At 44.8% G+C, this 16,563-nt stretch overlaps 1 protein-coding gene across 1 annotated transcript in view; it reads left to right on the top strand.

Annotated features, from left to right (window-relative positions):
- LOC146378451 (collagen alpha-6(VI) chain-like) overlaps positions 1-16,563 on the top strand; it is a 38,093-nt gene that overhangs the window by 15,491 nt on the left and 6,039 nt on the right. Inside the window, exons 17-35 of the mRNA XM_084944791.1 lie at positions 374-427; positions 639-701; positions 1,918-1,983; positions 3,371-3,424; positions 3,597-3,632; positions 3,711-3,773; positions 7,887-7,949; positions 8,225-8,287; positions 9,179-9,241; positions 9,324-9,374; positions 9,896-9,931; positions 10,048-10,110; positions 10,191-10,253; positions 11,137-11,172; positions 11,248-11,284; positions 11,436-11,447; positions 11,714-12,207; positions 14,963-15,059; positions 16,126-16,563. The exon at positions 16,126-16,563 is cut by the window's right edge and continues 204 nt beyond it. Of these exons, the coding sequence (XP_084800917.1) occupies positions 374-427; positions 639-701; positions 1,918-1,983; positions 3,371-3,424; positions 3,597-3,632; positions 3,711-3,773; positions 7,887-7,949; positions 8,225-8,287; positions 9,179-9,241; positions 9,324-9,374; positions 9,896-9,931; positions 10,048-10,110; positions 10,191-10,253; positions 11,137-11,172; positions 11,248-11,284; positions 11,436-11,447; positions 11,714-12,207; positions 14,963-15,059; positions 16,126-16,563 (1,852 nt within the window). The remainder of the gene's footprint in view (positions 1-373; positions 428-638; positions 702-1,917; positions 1,984-3,370; positions 3,425-3,596; positions 3,633-3,710; positions 3,774-7,886; positions 7,950-8,224; positions 8,288-9,178; positions 9,242-9,323; positions 9,375-9,895; positions 9,932-10,047; positions 10,111-10,190; positions 10,254-11,136; positions 11,173-11,247; positions 11,285-11,435; positions 11,448-11,713; positions 12,208-14,962; positions 15,060-16,125) is intronic.

The following is a 16,563-nucleotide window of genomic DNA, read 5'->3' as shown; positions in this document are numbered from 1 at the left end:
AAACATCTGGGCTGAGGACAATGTCCCACTGCTGACTGAGGCCTTTGTTCCTTAGTGATGTGTTAACACACACCTGAACACAGCTTTGACAGACATGCTGACACCTGCTGATGATCAGTGGATTTATCATCACCTGGCTCCTGCTGTTCGATATAGTCATTTGAATGCAACTGTGAATTAAATTATACATATAAGCTTAAATTAGATAAATGAATTATTACATATGAAAATTATTCTTTATATTAACATTTACACATGCTGTATTATCCTGGTGATTTATAAATCACGGAATGAGAGTATGATAGTTTATGACTGTGGAAGAAGAAGCGAGACAAAGAGAAGAGATGACGCGTTCTTCTGGTTTTGTTTGCAGGGAGAGACGGGACTCGGTGGACTGAAAGCAGACCGAGGATCGCCGGGAAACCCAGTAAACAAAAACCACTCAAAGTTTCTTTGCTTCGTGCTGCATCAGCTCTGATCGTTGTTACCTAATGAAACGATTGATCCATTTTACTGTTATTGTTTCTGTTTTCGTTTTTTTAAACGTGTTTTGACTTCAGCTCGTAAAAATGAAGCTGTGAGCTGTTGACCTCTGACCTCTGGGTAGGTTGATTGACAGGCTGAAATATCATCTTTAGGGCATCCCGGGGACAGGAGGCGAGAAGGGGCTGAAAGGACAGAAGGGACTGAGAGGAGACCCGGTGAGTTTCATTTCAGAAAGGTCGGCAGTCACATGGACTTTTTTTCCTAATTATTTAATATGTGGGAGGAGGAAGGGGACGAGGAAGAGGAGGAGGCAGGTCAAGTTCAGGTCAATCAATATTTTTATAATTGGTAAAAAGATTATGGTGAAGCTATTTGATCGTGTAGTTTGTCTGTGCCCGTCTGATCTTTCTAACAAATACAAATAAGCTGGGATTTATCGAGAGCTTTTCCAGTCTGATGTGATCACGCACTACATTCACTCATAAAACACTTTATTTACAACAATAATCCACAAACGTCGTGCTGCCATAAAAACCCATCACAGAACTCTGCATGTCGATGTTTTCTGAGGACGTTTTTGTGTGTTTAAACATTTAAATGTCACTAATGTCAGTTAAAACTAGGGCTGTTCGATATAACGATATATATCAGATGACGATATAAAAACGTCGTTTCATTTTACGCTGTCGTTTGTTTCGTGGTGTCGCAAAATAAAGTGTTTACGGCAATATTTTTTCATGTTCTGATGGTCACTGTAGTGGCTATATTAATTTATTAAAGTTCTCTCTTTCTCTTATATTTAATATAACCACACTACGGACGGACAAGCACCTGTTTTTATGCGTTGTCGTTAGCAACAACGACGGTAACACCATCGCGTGTCCGCTTGTTTATGTTCCACATAAACCTTTCACAGTAAAGCTCAAGATCCTGTTGAGACTTTTCAAAATAAACTGAATCACGTGAAAGATGCAGAGTATTGACGGATGAGAAGTAAAAAAGAGCCGCCAGGTGCTAAAAAATAAACCTTAGACTCAAACGTTAGAACAGGCTTTTCCCCGCAGCACGCCGTGTAATAAATACTCACAAAGAAAACGGCGGCCGTTACGACTTATGTCTAAAATGTATCGTTCCATGCATCGGTTAAAACACTCGACTCCAGCTACATGACGCGCAGCAGGAAACACTTCATGCAAGACGAGCTGCCCGAGATTCACAGAATTTACAGAAAATGTTACATTTTTGTGATTTATATCATTATCGGACAATAGACGTCTTATATCGGGATATGAGATTGTGGTCATATCGCACAGCCCTAGTTAAAATTGTAATATCGGCTCTTTCTTCTGTCGGAAAACCCGACAGCTGATCGCAGCTGGGAAACAGCTGGAAGCTCCACTTCAAGAACCGAACACTGTTTTTGTCTGACAGGGCACCCCGGGTGTCGACAACAACAGACCAGGACCCAAAGGAGACCCCGGCAGCCCAGGGAGACCAGTAAGACGCGTCCACATCTTTATGTAAAAGCTGAACGTTAGCCACCATGATGCCACTAGTTTATCGTAAATTATCTACAGAGACTAAAGCTGATTTTCTTATCAGGCTGTAAACGTTTTTAATATGGACTGCCTCTAAAATAGCACTTGAATGCTCAAAGCACTTCGTACAACATGCCTCATTCACACAAGCACTTTTCACTCTCTAACATTCACCCTCTGACGATGCATCAGGGAGCAGCTCGGGTTAGTATGTTGCCCAAACCTCCAGTTAGTAGATGACCTGATCTACCTCCTGATCTACAGCCAACACAAGTGTCTATGGAGACTGACTCACTGCTGCCTCTTCTGGGCATCAGAGGAACTGTGCGTTTTTGACAATAAAGTATTTGTTGGGTTTCAGGGGATGCAGAACCTGTTGTTCACTGGGGATAGGTTTCCAGTCTGTCCCAGAGAGACACACAGTCATTCACACTCATACTCACACCTTCAGAATCACAAGTTAACCTAACGAGCATGCCTTCGGACTGTGGAAGTGAGCTGGAGGACGCGGGGAGAGCATATGACACCCTGTCACTTTCTTTTCAGAAGAGAGGATGCCATTGGATCAGACAGTCAGTTCTGTTCTTAGCTGACAGGAGTGCGTGGTGTGGTCTTCTGCTGCAGTACCCATCTGCTTCAAGTATAATGTGTTGTGGATTTACAGACGTTCTCCTCTGACATCAGTGAGGTCGTTTCTCTCAGAGATCTGCTGTTAACGCTGCATGTTGTCTTTTCAGAGCTTCCTCTGTAAATGATTGTGTGCAAAGACAGATCAGCAGAACAGTCAGACCAACCCGTCCTGTACCAACAACCATGCCACATATACACCTATATGCATTCATTTGGTGCCACGTGATTGGCTGATCAGATATGTGGCCAGTGATTGAACATGAATGTGAAGCCAATACAGAAGTATCTAAACCTGGTCGGCAGGGGGCGACTCCTCTGGTCTGATTGGATAGAAGTCTATGAGAAAAGGAGCGCACTACTCACCCTGACGCTGAACACTCTTTGGTGTGTTTCTGAATAAAATGTGATTAATTTTACTTTTAAATCAATAAGCCCACCTGATGTACATCACAAATGAGTGAAGACTATATGAGCTGGTCCTGAGTAGCTCACTCAGGATGGCAACGACCAAAATCTTGAAATTACCAACCAGTGACTGACGCCATGGTAGCCCTGACCTTCTCTGGTGTACAGTCTGAGGAAAGCCAGGCCAAATGGTCACAATATATAATTATAATATTTTGACCAAAGTATATAATTCTGTGGATGGACGGCAGAAGGACAGATGGCTGGATGGGTGGGTGGATGCAGTTATCAGAATGTTTTTTAATCCACAGGGTGGTCCTGGTCCAGACGGGTACGGGGGTGACGGTGGACTAGATGGAAACCCGGTGAGATTTCTCAGAAAAATCGTTCTTCTGTTTCTCTCTAAGAGAAGCTGTTTTCATGAGTCGTGCAATCAGAAGAGCAGTGATCCTCATACAGAGACTCGGGTAGGAAGGTGCTGCTCTGTGCTGCAGAAAGACTTCAGCATGATGATGGTGACATTTTGTTCTTGTGCAGGGTCGTAATGGAAGAAGAGGTCCCAGTGGTGAGAAGGTAGAAGACGATACGAAGCAACATCAGGATTATACTGAATATCTGTGACTGTACACAGACGTCTGACTCTGTTTGCAGGGGTCACCTGGTGAGAAAGGAAATCGAGGCCCTCCCGGTATCCCAGGTGCTGCTGGGCCACAGGTGAGAGTCCAGTTCTGTCGTGACGGTCTGCTTTGTGATTGGACGCACGGCAGGTTGACCTTAATTGTGAGACCGAACATATTTAAGTCAGAAAAGATGCGACTGCCTCTGCTGTAGTTTAACCCTTCCTCCCCACACTCAGCCTTCCTCTCACATCGCTGCTCTTACTATGAATGTTGTGGGAACGCTGACGGACATTCGGAGTGGGAACACCCTCTGGTCAAGTCCTCAGTTCTGATAAAAAGAGTGATCAAACATGCAGCCAGAATTATGCCAGAAGCTTATCGACAGCTACCAAGAGCGTCTGTGAAGAACTTTGAGACATTTAGCCAAATGTTAGTATGTTTGTTTATATTTGAGCCTGTGTGGATTAGAGAAAATCCATTAATGCACGCTAGTGCTGGGCCATATCATACCGTTCACGGTAATACCGGTATAATGTTGGGCAACGATAAGAAAATGAAATATGGCGATAGAATATGGGTAAAACGCGCATGCGCAGTGCCTTTGTTTACATACGCACATGACGGCGATGCAGAATGAGAAAAGCGAAAGTGGATCTTTGAATGAAACGATGAACCAGAACTGGTTTGTAAAAATGCTGCAACTTCAGTGGTGGAACTGGTTTAGCTTTTGTCCGTCAGATACACAACAAAGCACTATTTTTGGTAGCGCATGCTAGCGGGCCGTCGTTATTACCGTGTTGTTTGGAAAATACGACACCCTTAAAATCAATCCTTTGATTTTTCTGAAAGTCGACAGAGCCCCTTATAATCCCGTGAGCCTTATGTATGAACTCTGGTTGTGTTTACTGACCTCGAAACGATTTTATGTGCACGGCGCTCGAAAATCTGTCAAATGTTTCAGTACGACTTTGCTAAGCTACGAAGCCGCACCGCTTGATGGATTGTCGGAGCATTACGGCTATCGTAGGCGGAGCCTCACGGAGTGATACGTACTGTGCTTCAACATAATATTACCGTATTGTGTGTGTATAACCTCTGTTTAAGTTTTGTGGATGTTATACATGGTTGTGCTGAGGATATGTCGGCCAGTTTCCACTGGAAATGCCTTTTGGTTAAACTGTCAGCAAGGAATTTGCATTTGCACTGTTACATTTTTATATAACTTTAATGCACATAAAAAAACAGCTGCTTGTTTAAGTGAAAATACATTGATGGGTTTTTTTTGTTTTGTTTTGAGGAGGAGTTGTAAAGTATTTTGTCTCGTGTCAATTATATCGTCAGTTATATCGTTTTCAAATGTATATCGTGATAAATATTTTTGGTCATATCGCCCTGCTCTAATGCACACTCTCTACGATCGTTGCACACTGGAAAAGGTTTAAAGAAATCATTAAAAATCCAAAATGACCTGAAATTCATGCCCGTGATGAACATCTGACCACAACTGTATGTAACCACTACGCATCATGTTCAAGTCGCTGGGCCTGTAAAGGGATCTCCACTGCATTGTAAGACCCCTCGACATGTTGGAACTAATAAGCTGTTTCAAATATTGAAGTCTCAACTGTTCAAGAGCCATGACTCAGAGCCAGGCTAACAGAGTTTACAGCTGAGGCAGTAAACTGTAAATGTTCTCCCGCAGGCTGCATCTGGTTGAATTTAGCATTAAATTCCTGAAGGATCATTGACAGTAACTGTACACATTATTCCTCAGAAGTTTTGTTTTAGTTGAATAGGCAGAAATCCCCACAGGACTCGAGAGGTGCCAGTTTAGTCTGTGTTTTTGCATCACTCCGGTTACACATTGGCTTTCGCTCAGCTGGATTTGGCAGATTTGTGCTGGATTTGGCCCATGGACAGACTTCCAGAGAAATTCAGTGGAACTATTTATGAATTTCTTTTTCTCTGTCAAACCACAAAGCCAGATAGGATGCAGTTGCAGCTCTGCTTGGTATTAGTTAGTAACTTAATAAAAGCTGTTTCTCATTTAGTGGAGTATATTTGTGAACACGTGTTGTATAACAGTCTCATGGGCAGTGTTCACGTCGACAGAAAGTCTGTGATATTCTCCGTCTGCACATTCAGGCCGCCGTACGTTCATGTGACGAGCTAACGCATTAGGAGGTATCACACAGACACAAATAAGCTCACTGTTGATCTGAAATGTGGCCAACGTCAGATCGTACTTCCCCAAAACATGACTGCACTGATCGACACCGTGACTGTTTTCTCAAAGCAACATATGAAATCCTGCGCTCTTTAAGACGAGAGCGGCTGTGCTGTGACGATGTGTGAATGACGCTGTCCTGCTGTCACGCTAACACAGTGTTTCTGTTTCTTATGTTCTCGTTTGCTATTGTTTAGTTTCCTCGTTCTTCCAAGTGTAATCATTTGTACTTCTTGTTGGTTTAGTTTGTTCCCTCCCTGGTTAGTCTGTCACGTCTCTCGTATAAGTTCTGTCTCTGGGTTTCATTCATCTGTTTTCCTTCCTCCCACCTCATTATGTTTGATCTCTCCCCCATTCCCCGTGTGTTTCCACCGTTTTCCTTTGCCCATTGTTGCATCGTCCCATATTGCTGCGAGTGTCCCCACTTTTCCTTGCTCTTAGTTGCTTGTTCCTCACTTTCTCAGTTGTCTAGTTTCACGTCTGAGTTACGTTTTTTTGTATTTGGTGTTTTGCCTGCCTTAGTTAATTCTTTTCAGTTTTGAGTCCTGCGTTGGCTCCTCCCTCTTCCTGGCACACAGTGCTCAAATGACACCAACCAAATTCTTAAGGCAGGTGTTCCACGCCATTTGGTCAGGGACACACAAAATTATTCCAGGTGAATTACTTAGCCTCAGGCCCTGGTGACTGAAAAACATCCGGTCTTTCCATAAGCTGTGTCCCAAAACCTAGGCCGCATCCTACGGAGGCCGCATCCTACGGAGGCCGCATCCTACGGAGGCCGCATCCTTCGGAGGCCGCATCTTTCGGAGGCCGCATCCTACGGAGGCCACATCCTACGGAGGCCGCATCCTTCGGAGGCCGCATCTTTCGGAGGCCGCATTTGTAGACTGATTACGTCACAGCCAGGCGACGAAGGCTGTCCCATTGCGGCCGACAAATGCGTCATTCATTTCCCCAGATTTGAAGGATGGGTTGGTATCCTTCGTGGCCCAACCTATCCCAGAATTCATAGCCCCGCAGCTACTTAGTGTTAATATTACTCTTATTAATCTTTCTGGGTCACAAAATAAACTTTTAACATATTTTCAGGCGAGAATGTAGCTGTGCAAACCTCAAATATCTGCTCGGTTTACCAAGACACCACATATTTGCAAAGGTGCTCCGACGTTTTCGGAGACGTCTGTTACCCACGATAGCTAGCCGGGGCGATTACAGTGAACTCCCGGCACATCATTTTCAGCCACCCGTGGTCTTTGGCTACTCAGGTTAAACATGATATATAAGTCACTTAGATCACTTTAAAATGTTATTGTTGGGCTTTTTTCAGTGTTTTATTTGTTCGTGAGTAAATCGGTTTGGCTGAGATTAAAGTTATTAGATTAGATGAAATAAAACTTTATTAATCCCCCGGGTGGTTTCCTCCAGGGTTGTCACACAGCTGAATAACCATCAAACAGAAACTGATTAAATGGACGTGTGAGATGATAGAGAATTGACTCTAGTATCCTGTTATATATACATAGACTCCCGGCATCTGTACTAGGATGTATTTCATGCATGACGTCATGAAGTTTGACCGTAGAAAGGATTCTGGCAGGCGCATGCAGACAACCACACGCTGTCTGATCAGATTGCACTGATTTGCTATGTTTGTCATAGCTCTGTAATTGTTTTTTGATGGAATGTTTTCCAGGATTGACATCCTAGCGCCCTTGTTTTTTCTTGTTCTTTTTATTTCCTAATTTTATTATTATTTTTCAACACTTCTTTGTTTTAGAAGCAATACAAATAAAGTGTAGTGACATATATATTATTATCAACGTACACTACAGATGACTACTAGTCTACAGCTATGCAGACTATCCATCAGTGATCATCAGTCATCATTGATTGGAAGAGCAGAGGTGTAAATAATCACCAGTTATCAAACTTGATAACTGAAAAGAATTGAATTGAATTGAAACTGTGTTGACCCTGCAGGGCCCTGCTGGGGACAATGGGGAACCTGGACCCAAAGGAACACCTGGTTTTCCAGGAAATCAGGTGAGTTCATCAACTAGGCTGTATTCATGCATCACTGACCAACGAGTTCAATTATGATTTACTGATTGTGTTTTTCTAATGAAGCATGTGTCTGATTAAATGGAGTTTTGCATGAGGAAAAATACCCACATTGCTTTTTTTATTATTATTATTGCTTTAAAGGTCTTAGACATTTAAAGGCTTTAGAAGTATTTCCAGTGGCTGCAACATAAAGAGTGTTCAGTGTTCGCATGATGTGAATAGAGTGAACAGTGGCAGCTCTGCTCCTCCCACAGGGTGAACATGGATCTGTTGGAGAACCGGGGCTACCTGGAAGTCGTGGCCCTAATGGGCAGAAGGTGGGTGACATCACTTCCTTTCTTTGCATTCAGGAAAGCTTTTAACCAGAATACCCATGTAGCACGCGGCTAGAAGTCAAAACCCAACCCTTATCCAACTACAAGCCTTAATGGCCCCAATGAGATTTTGTGTCACAGCCTGGTTGAAGCAAACTGTGTGGATGTGAATAGATAATAGTGGAAACAGACTTAATATTAGCTGAAAGCGAGCTGTTTATTGTAGGCTGGTAAACAGCACAAAAACAAAAGGCAAAGGAGAAACTAACAATAACCTAAACTGGGTGAGCTAAATATAAAAACACTAGAACAAGGACCTAGAAACCTGAAGACCTGACATGAATCCATAAACCTAGAGCCATGGAAACAAAGCAGACGATTGGACGAGGAATGAGTGGAAACACACACTAAATACACACAGGAGGTGATGAAGCGGAAACACAATGACGGCACAGGGGAAGTGAAACTAAACACAATGAACATGGGACACCAGACCTCTTCAAAATAAAACAGGAAACATAATGACACGCAGACATGAAACACGTGAAGGCTGAGGGAGACTTAAACACACGGGGTGAAGACACCAGGGGACTGTAATAAACAATAAAGTGTAACAGCAACCTCAGTATAATAGAAATGAACTTAGATAACCTGATGAACTTAAACATAAACCATAAACATCAAAATGTATAAAAACTCAAAACGCTGGGTCAAATGGCCCAGGATCGTGGCCATAAACCACAGCAGCAGATTAAACGTTTAAAATGTGAATAAAACTGGATTCAGCCTGTAAATAATGTACTTTTTATTTATAAATGGAAAGATATTTTGGCAGGGTTTTGTTGGATGGGGGTGTAAGTTCTGATGGAGAAATGTCCATGGTTGTTATTTAAGGGCCAACCAGGAGAACCAGGCGTGAAGGGTGCTCTGGGACCACCGGGACCCAGAGGAATGCCGGTAGGATCGCGAACATGAGCTGAGCTTGTGTATATCTGTAATTCAATGCATTTATCTCATGCAAGACTTTCTCTGTGTTCAGGGTCTGGATGGTCGTGACGGGTTTGGACCTGAAGGACCGAAAGGTTCCAAGGTAGAGCTGAACCTTAATTTAACACCAACCAACAAAAACTGAATGAATTCTGTTTTCATCAACAATGAAAAGCAGTAAGAAGAACGCCACATGATTTTAGTTTCAGCTATTCGTTTGATGGAGGAGAAGATGCTCTGGTTCTCTCAGGATACACCGTGGTTTGTGTCACTGGTGACCCGCACCCAAGCTCTGTGCTGGCACAATCCAAAATTTATGTTCCCTCCCAAGTTTTCATAAGAACCTGAAGAACCTCAGTTTTACCAGGATTCAGAAAAAGGAACGTTCGTCCATTTTTCACTGGCAGTGGTGAAGTGATTGAGGTCTGGGAGGCTGTTGAGATTTGGGGGCTTAGTGGAAAAATACAGCTTAGTATCATCTGCATAGGCATGGGGATGTCTTTGGTGCTGTTCAGCTGGACAATGATGTGGGTAAAACAGATTTACACATGTGGCTGAACATTTTAGAAAGTCGTCTTTGTTGTCTTAATCGTGAAATCGTTGCTTCTTCCTTTCTCTGTACAGGGAGATGCTGGTTTTCCTGGTTACCCTGGTTTACCGGTGAGTCCTTCCATTTTCCACACACTAAAACTTTGATGCTACCATGTGGTTCAGCCAAAGTAAGCTAGAAGTATGTTGGACTCTGTGGTGATTGAGACACGGCATTTTGTCTTCAGGGCGACGAAGGTGCGAAGGGACCGAAAGGATATCCAGGATCCAAGGGGAACCGGGGTCGTGGGGTAAGAAAGGTTTCTTTGATGTCACGTCACTGAGACGTTGGCTTTTTGCTTCTTCTGTGATTTCTGTGTGACCCATACAGGGGAACTCAGGCATGCCAGGAGAACCAGGTGAGCCTGGAGGTGACGGATATCCAGGACACAAAGTAAGTTTAAACTGCATCTTCACCTGCCTACCTTCACTCTCATTAGCAGGTCTAATAATTCTTTAAATGATAAATTGTTATCTTCTAAGCAAATCTTCCAATAAGAAAAAGCTCATTTAGTTTTTAAATTAAATTAGACAGAGGACATATTAAAAGATGGAGCTGCCAGGCAGGATGAAAAGAGAAAGACCTCGTAGAGGTTTCATGGATGTATTTGACGAGATCATGCAGAGGGTTGCTGTGACAGAGCAGGATGGTATCTGAGCTGGAGGCAGATGGCTGTGAGCACGTCCTGATTACTGATGGACGATTTCAGTTCAAAAAGCTGGTAATGACACAGCATCACAAATTGCTGGGATCACTGTCCATATGGTAAATGGCCTGTATTTGTATAGCACTTTACTAGTCCCTAAGGACCCCAAAGTGCTTTACACATCCAGTCACACACACATTCACACACTGGTGATGGCAGCTACATTGTAGCCACAGCCACCCTGGGGCGCACTGACAGAGGCGAGGCTGCCGGACACTGGCGCCACCGGGCCCTCTGACCACCACCAGTAGGTAACGGGTGAAGCATCTTGCCCAAGGACACAACGACCGAGACTGTCCAAGCCGGGGCTCGAACTGGCAACCTTCCGATTACAAGACGAACTCCCAACTCTTGAGCCTCATCACACAAGATCCATCCATGACTGGCAGACTCCAGCAGTAACGCTGCATCCTGTTCAGTTGTCAGGGAGGGATCACATCAAAGTAAAACCGGCACCATGTAAAGGAAGCGGGTCTTGCCGTCATCACCCTGTGGAAGCCACAGATAAAAGTCACATTTGATTATCCTCCCAAATAAACTTACAATAATCTCTGTTTTTCCTCCATCCAGGGCCCAAAAGGTCCTCCTGGGAGCAGAAGCCTGTCTGTAAGTCCACCTTTAAATCGCTTCACCTGCTTAAAATAAATATGTTGTTACAAAGAACATTTTCTGTCGTCTCAGGAATGCGAACTGATCAACAAAATCAGAGACAACTGTGGTAAGTGTCATCGCTTTAAACACGTTTGCAAAACAATGATCAGCTGTTTGTTTGTTTTTATGTAGAGGATGGAAACTAAAACGAACGTTTGTGAAAACAAACTGCAGAGTACGAGCGCTGTGATAAGTGAATGTGTTTCTGCTTCACACAGCTTGTTCACACGGTACGTACGTCTCCTCTTAGTGAGAACAAACATGGTGAGTACAGCACAAAGACTTTGTCCACAGATGCCGACTGACTGAGATCATCGGGACATATTTGCACCTTTTTATCTGAAACTGTCTCCAACTGCTTGTAGGATTTTACTGAGTAGCAGAAGTCATTTGTAACTTGTAACTAGTCGTCTTTGAGTATCTGTTAATCGGCCTGAACGTGTTTCCAACACCTCGGTCGTTTCACTTCAGCTCTTCCTGACGTTACCTCCTCCAGGTGAGTCACAGTGTCCGGCCTACCCCACCGAGCTGGTGTTCGGCTTGGACATGTCTGACGACGTGACTCCGACGGCCCTCGAGAGGCAGCGCTCCGCCCTCCTCCACCTGCTGGAGGACTTGAGCATCGCTGAGAGCAACTGTCCACAAAGCGCTCGCGTGGCTGTGGTTGGATACAGCGCCTACACCAAGTACCTGATCCGCTTCCAGGACCACCATCACAAGACTGCGCTGATAGAAGCTGTGAAGAACATCGCCCTAGAGAAGACGTCCAACAAACGCCAGCTGGGCGCCGCCATGCGCTTTGTGGGTCAGAACATCTTCAAACGAGTGCGAGCTGGGTTCATGGTGAGAAAGGTGGCCGTCTTTTTCACCAATGGAGCGTCTCAGGACAACACTGACATCCTTGCTGCCATTATGGAGTACCGGGCTCTGAACATCGTCCCAGCAATCATCTCCCTGAGGAACGTTCCCGCGATTAATCAGGCGATGGAGGTGAGTTTGATTTAACCTCCATCAGGTCCATGGTGAACATGCTAAAATTAGACGATACATTACAAATTAATTCTCAAACATGTTTCATAGTTTTTCTGTTGTTGGAAAAAATGATGTTGATGAATTAACCTGAACACTTTAAACTGCACCATCATGCACAAAATCATCTTTTATTTAGTCTGACTTAAAACCTGACTGAGACCATCTCGGGATGGGAACCAAAAAACGTTTTTGTAGAACACCTGTTCCCAGCGCTCCGATTCCTTGGAATCATGTGGCTGCACTCTCTCTACGATCAGCTGGTTACAGTTCACGCGTCAGAGGAGGAAAATAGCGATGCAGCCTACGGCATGGACATTTATTTTTATTGTACAAAAGACAAATGGAAAAGAGGAAAACTGCATCCAGGACAGAAACAACTGCGTGATGTTGCTGATGCTGCCCAGACAGACTTTACCTTCAACAGGTAACAAACAGCAGTCGGGCTGCAGCCTCCCTGTCTACCTGCTCACGTTTCTAAAGTAGAATCAGTCTTTGCTTTGTGTTCTGCTAAGAGAAAGATCTCAGAGATGTGAGTCCTCATTAGGGATTTGCTTTGGTGCAGCCTGAGGTTCATGTTACTAAACTGTGGTTGTGAGACAGCTTTTTTTAACAGGTAGTGTAGCAAATTACTTTTTCCCAGGAGCAATTAAGTAGCAAACTGCGTTACCTTTAAGAAAAGTGTTCTGGTATCTTGTTAATCATTTTATCTTGACTCTGGATTCTGTAGAAAAAATAGAGCCTGGAATCTGAAGTGCGTGACTCCCTGGGGTAACTCAAACACACAGCTTTGATCAGAAAACTCATAATTTTATACAACCGACAAGGATTCAGGGTCACCCCCAACTATCAGTTTCTTCTTTAGTCTGAAGTACTGAAGTAATAATCTGTAACAAAATATTATGTCTTGTTTGTTATAACAAATGAGAACTGGTTATTAACAGTTTTTTAAATGAATTCAAACTGTGTCTTTGATTGGTTAATAAGGTGAAGTGCTGCCACTCCTCCTCCTCGGCCTGTGTGTTGAGGAGTCTGGCTGTGACTCAGTGGGTCAGGATAACTCAGTATGTCGATACCAGCATGGACTAGCGTAGATGAAAAGGTTAATAAATGAAATGGGAGCTGCTGTTGAGGTGGAGGACTCACACGCAGGACTCTGATGCACACAAGAGAATTTATTTACAAAGTCCACCGGGTGTATATACAAAAAGGTGAGGGGTCAGGGCTCCAGGGAAATCCAGGGGAAAAGTACTCATTCCTCTCTCTCCGACACTCACCACACGGGAAACAGTCCAGGGAGTCTGTACACAGGGAAACGTACGTTCATACAAAAGCACTGAGACACGAGAGAAAACTCGCTGAGGCCTGGCTTCACTAACGCGAGTCACACACAACGATCCAGCAAAGAACAGCAGTCGCTCCCTGGATTAAATGCTGGCAGCACTAACGAGGCTCAGGTGTTTCTTCCTCCGAGGGGCGTGGCTGAGGGCGTGAACCCGCAATGAGAGAGAGAGAGACAGAAACTGGTGATCCTCCAGGCCGTGACAGCTGCTCTGTCCAACCAGGGATGGATGTCATCTCTCCTAACAGGACAACGTTTCGTCCAGAAATTGTCCCGTTTATCTATAACGCCCACAGCAAAGTTAGATCCGTTTATTTGAACGTCGTGTTTTCAGTGGGGGAAACGTTTCGTCACTCATCCAAGTGACTTCTTCAGTCTCAGCCGACTGAACAGAATCAACTTGTTGGGTTCATGTACTGAAGGTTTCTGTTTGAGGCTACACCTCCTCCTCGTAGTCACCAAACTGGCCTGATTTCCCACTTTGGACACAGTCAACCAGCCTGGGGCTCTGTGGGGAGCCAGGCCTCCAGAGCTACAACCAGGCGACCAGGTGCTAAAGGAGGCAAAGGAATAATTGGACAACTGACAAAGTGAGCAGAAAAGAGCCAGCTTCTCAGACAGTTACTGCTGATGTTGCTGCTCTTTAGACAACTGAACAAGCACCACTGATGTGGTGCACCAGGAGCAGGAAGTGATGCAATAATGCAGCGAGCGTGCCACCCGATCTGTCCACAAAACCTACCATGCCTCTCAATGTGAACATACAGGAGTGTGGAGTCGATATCGTAATATCTAGTTTGGATGAAGATGGGACTTCATAAATCAGTAAACACTGTTACAGCAACGACGCCCAGAGATTATCGGAGTGTTTGCCTTGGATGAAAAAACATTTGGCTCTTAATGCTACGGTTAGGGTGTCCCCGTTTCCTTTTTAGACCTTACAGTGTGATGACTTCAGGAGGGTTCCACGGTGTCATCATCCCCTTTTTAAACTCTTTGCTCTCACTTGAGCCAATACATCTGGGACCTTCTCAGCAGATGATGTGAGGGCCTTTTTCCCAGCCTGTTTGGCCTGCAAACACATGAAGTCGTTCCAGCTCATTGTGCACTTAGTCTTCCTGTGCGGCTCCAGTTATGTTTACAGTACGTAGCCAGAAGTTAGTGTACAACAGGAAGAAACAGCTGTGGTGCCTGAAACCTTCTCTCATGGCTGTCAGTTATAAAGCACATACAAGACAGATGGACCGAAGAGGGAAAGTTCAACAAAACATCATTTTCTTTAAGCTGCTTGTCGTCTTCCCTCAGCCGTTGAGGAATTCTGTTTGTCGTGAATGAGCGAAGCGGTCGGTAACGGTAGCTGCTGTCTCCTCTCAGGCTGACCACACAGGAAACTCCATCTTCACGGTGCTGAGGAGGCCACAGGAGCCGGCTGCTGACCTGAGGAGGGTCAAGAGCTGTGCCGTCTGTTACGGTAATGACTGATGCTCATACCTCATCTACACTGCACACTTTTTTAGTTCGAGTTAGATGAGCTGTGTGGGATCAAAGTGAATATGAGGAAGCTTGACTTTACAGTCCTCTTAAAAATGTAAATCGCCACATCTCACTGCTGTCAGGACGTACGGCTACTTTTATTGATGCCATTATCGGCTCTGCAGCAGGTGACTGTGACGGTCTCGTACAGAGGTGGCAGACTCATGGATGCAATTATATCTTCAGCCATTCAGGTAGGGGTGGGACTTTATTTTGGTGGGCACAGCATGCGGCCAATCGCAAGCAAAGACAGACTGGGATCATACAGATATGTGACAGAAGGAAGGGGGCCGACGTTCCAAGGCAGCAAGAGTAGCTTCAGGCCGAGTGCACAGAGAGAAACACAGGGATGACGCTGGAGACCGCAGAGCTGAGTGCAGAGTTTTTAAAGTTAGCAGCTGGCCTGGTTTTATTTTCAGCCATTTTTCCATGATGGAGAACAAAATGTTTCAACTTGTCCAGGCCTTAAACGTGATGTGTGTTCTCCCCAGCGAGTCCCACAGACCTGAATGTGCACTTGAAGCCATTTTTGATTCTAACTTGTTGGATCTGCTGCTCACCGCAAACAAGCTGATGCAGTTTTACGACTTTCCCTGCTGATTAAAACCTCCCTGTTCATACTGCACAGAGTCATTAAGCAATAACAAATGAAAGGTTTTTATACGATTGCAGTTAAAAACAAAACTTCCAGAACTTTTTCTGTAATTTCACACATTTCTTTCTTTGTTCATCGTGTAGAAAAACAGTTAAATATTTAACTTCTGTACACTGACAGAGACTTTGGTTGATACATAACTTTATGCCTTTAGGTGTCTAATCCTTCCCTGGATGAAAAACAGTTACACAATATCAGACTTTTTTGTTTCAGTTTTGGTAATACATGAGAAAAATCACTTTTTACAATGAAGTTAACGTGTTTTTTGTTAGACTGTAAATACACGAGCAGCGTATGTGGACAAAAGGATGAATAAAGGTGTTTTCGGTGGCTGCTGCTGTCTCTGCAGACCCCTGCAGGCGTGCAGAGGAGTGCGCCTTCATCCAGGAACCAGTGCCGCCTCAGCAGGCGGATGTGGACCTGGTCATGGTGCTGGACAGCTCCAGGGAGATCCAGGCCGATGAATACGCCGGTGCCCGGCAGCTGCTGAGCTCTGTGGTGGAGCAGCTGGCCGTGAGTCCACAGCCCCGCCGAGCCGGCCGCCAGGCCCGAGTAGCTCTGGTCCAACAGAGCACCAAGGTGGAGTTCGGCCTGCAGACCTACCAGAACGCTGGAGACATGAAGACGTACATGATCCAGAACATGCAGCAGCAGGGCGGCTCTTTGGCGCTGGGACAGATGCTGGACTACACCCTGAGGGAGGTGCTGCTGAAGGCCGGCCAGTCGCGCAGCAAGAGGGCCGTCCTGACTGTGGTGGGCACCAAGACGGCCTACAGGGACCAGGCCA

This window comes from Perissodus microlepis, chromosome 11 (assembly GCF_051167445.1).
Source record: "Perissodus microlepis isolate ML-2025 ecotype Zambia chromosome 11, ASM5116744v1, whole genome shotgun sequence".
Lineage (NCBI taxonomy): Eukaryota > Metazoa > Chordata > Actinopteri > Cichliformes > Cichlidae > Perissodus > Perissodus microlepis.
Note: the sequence above shows the minus strand (reverse complement) of the source record. Positions and strands in the feature narration are given on the sequence as shown.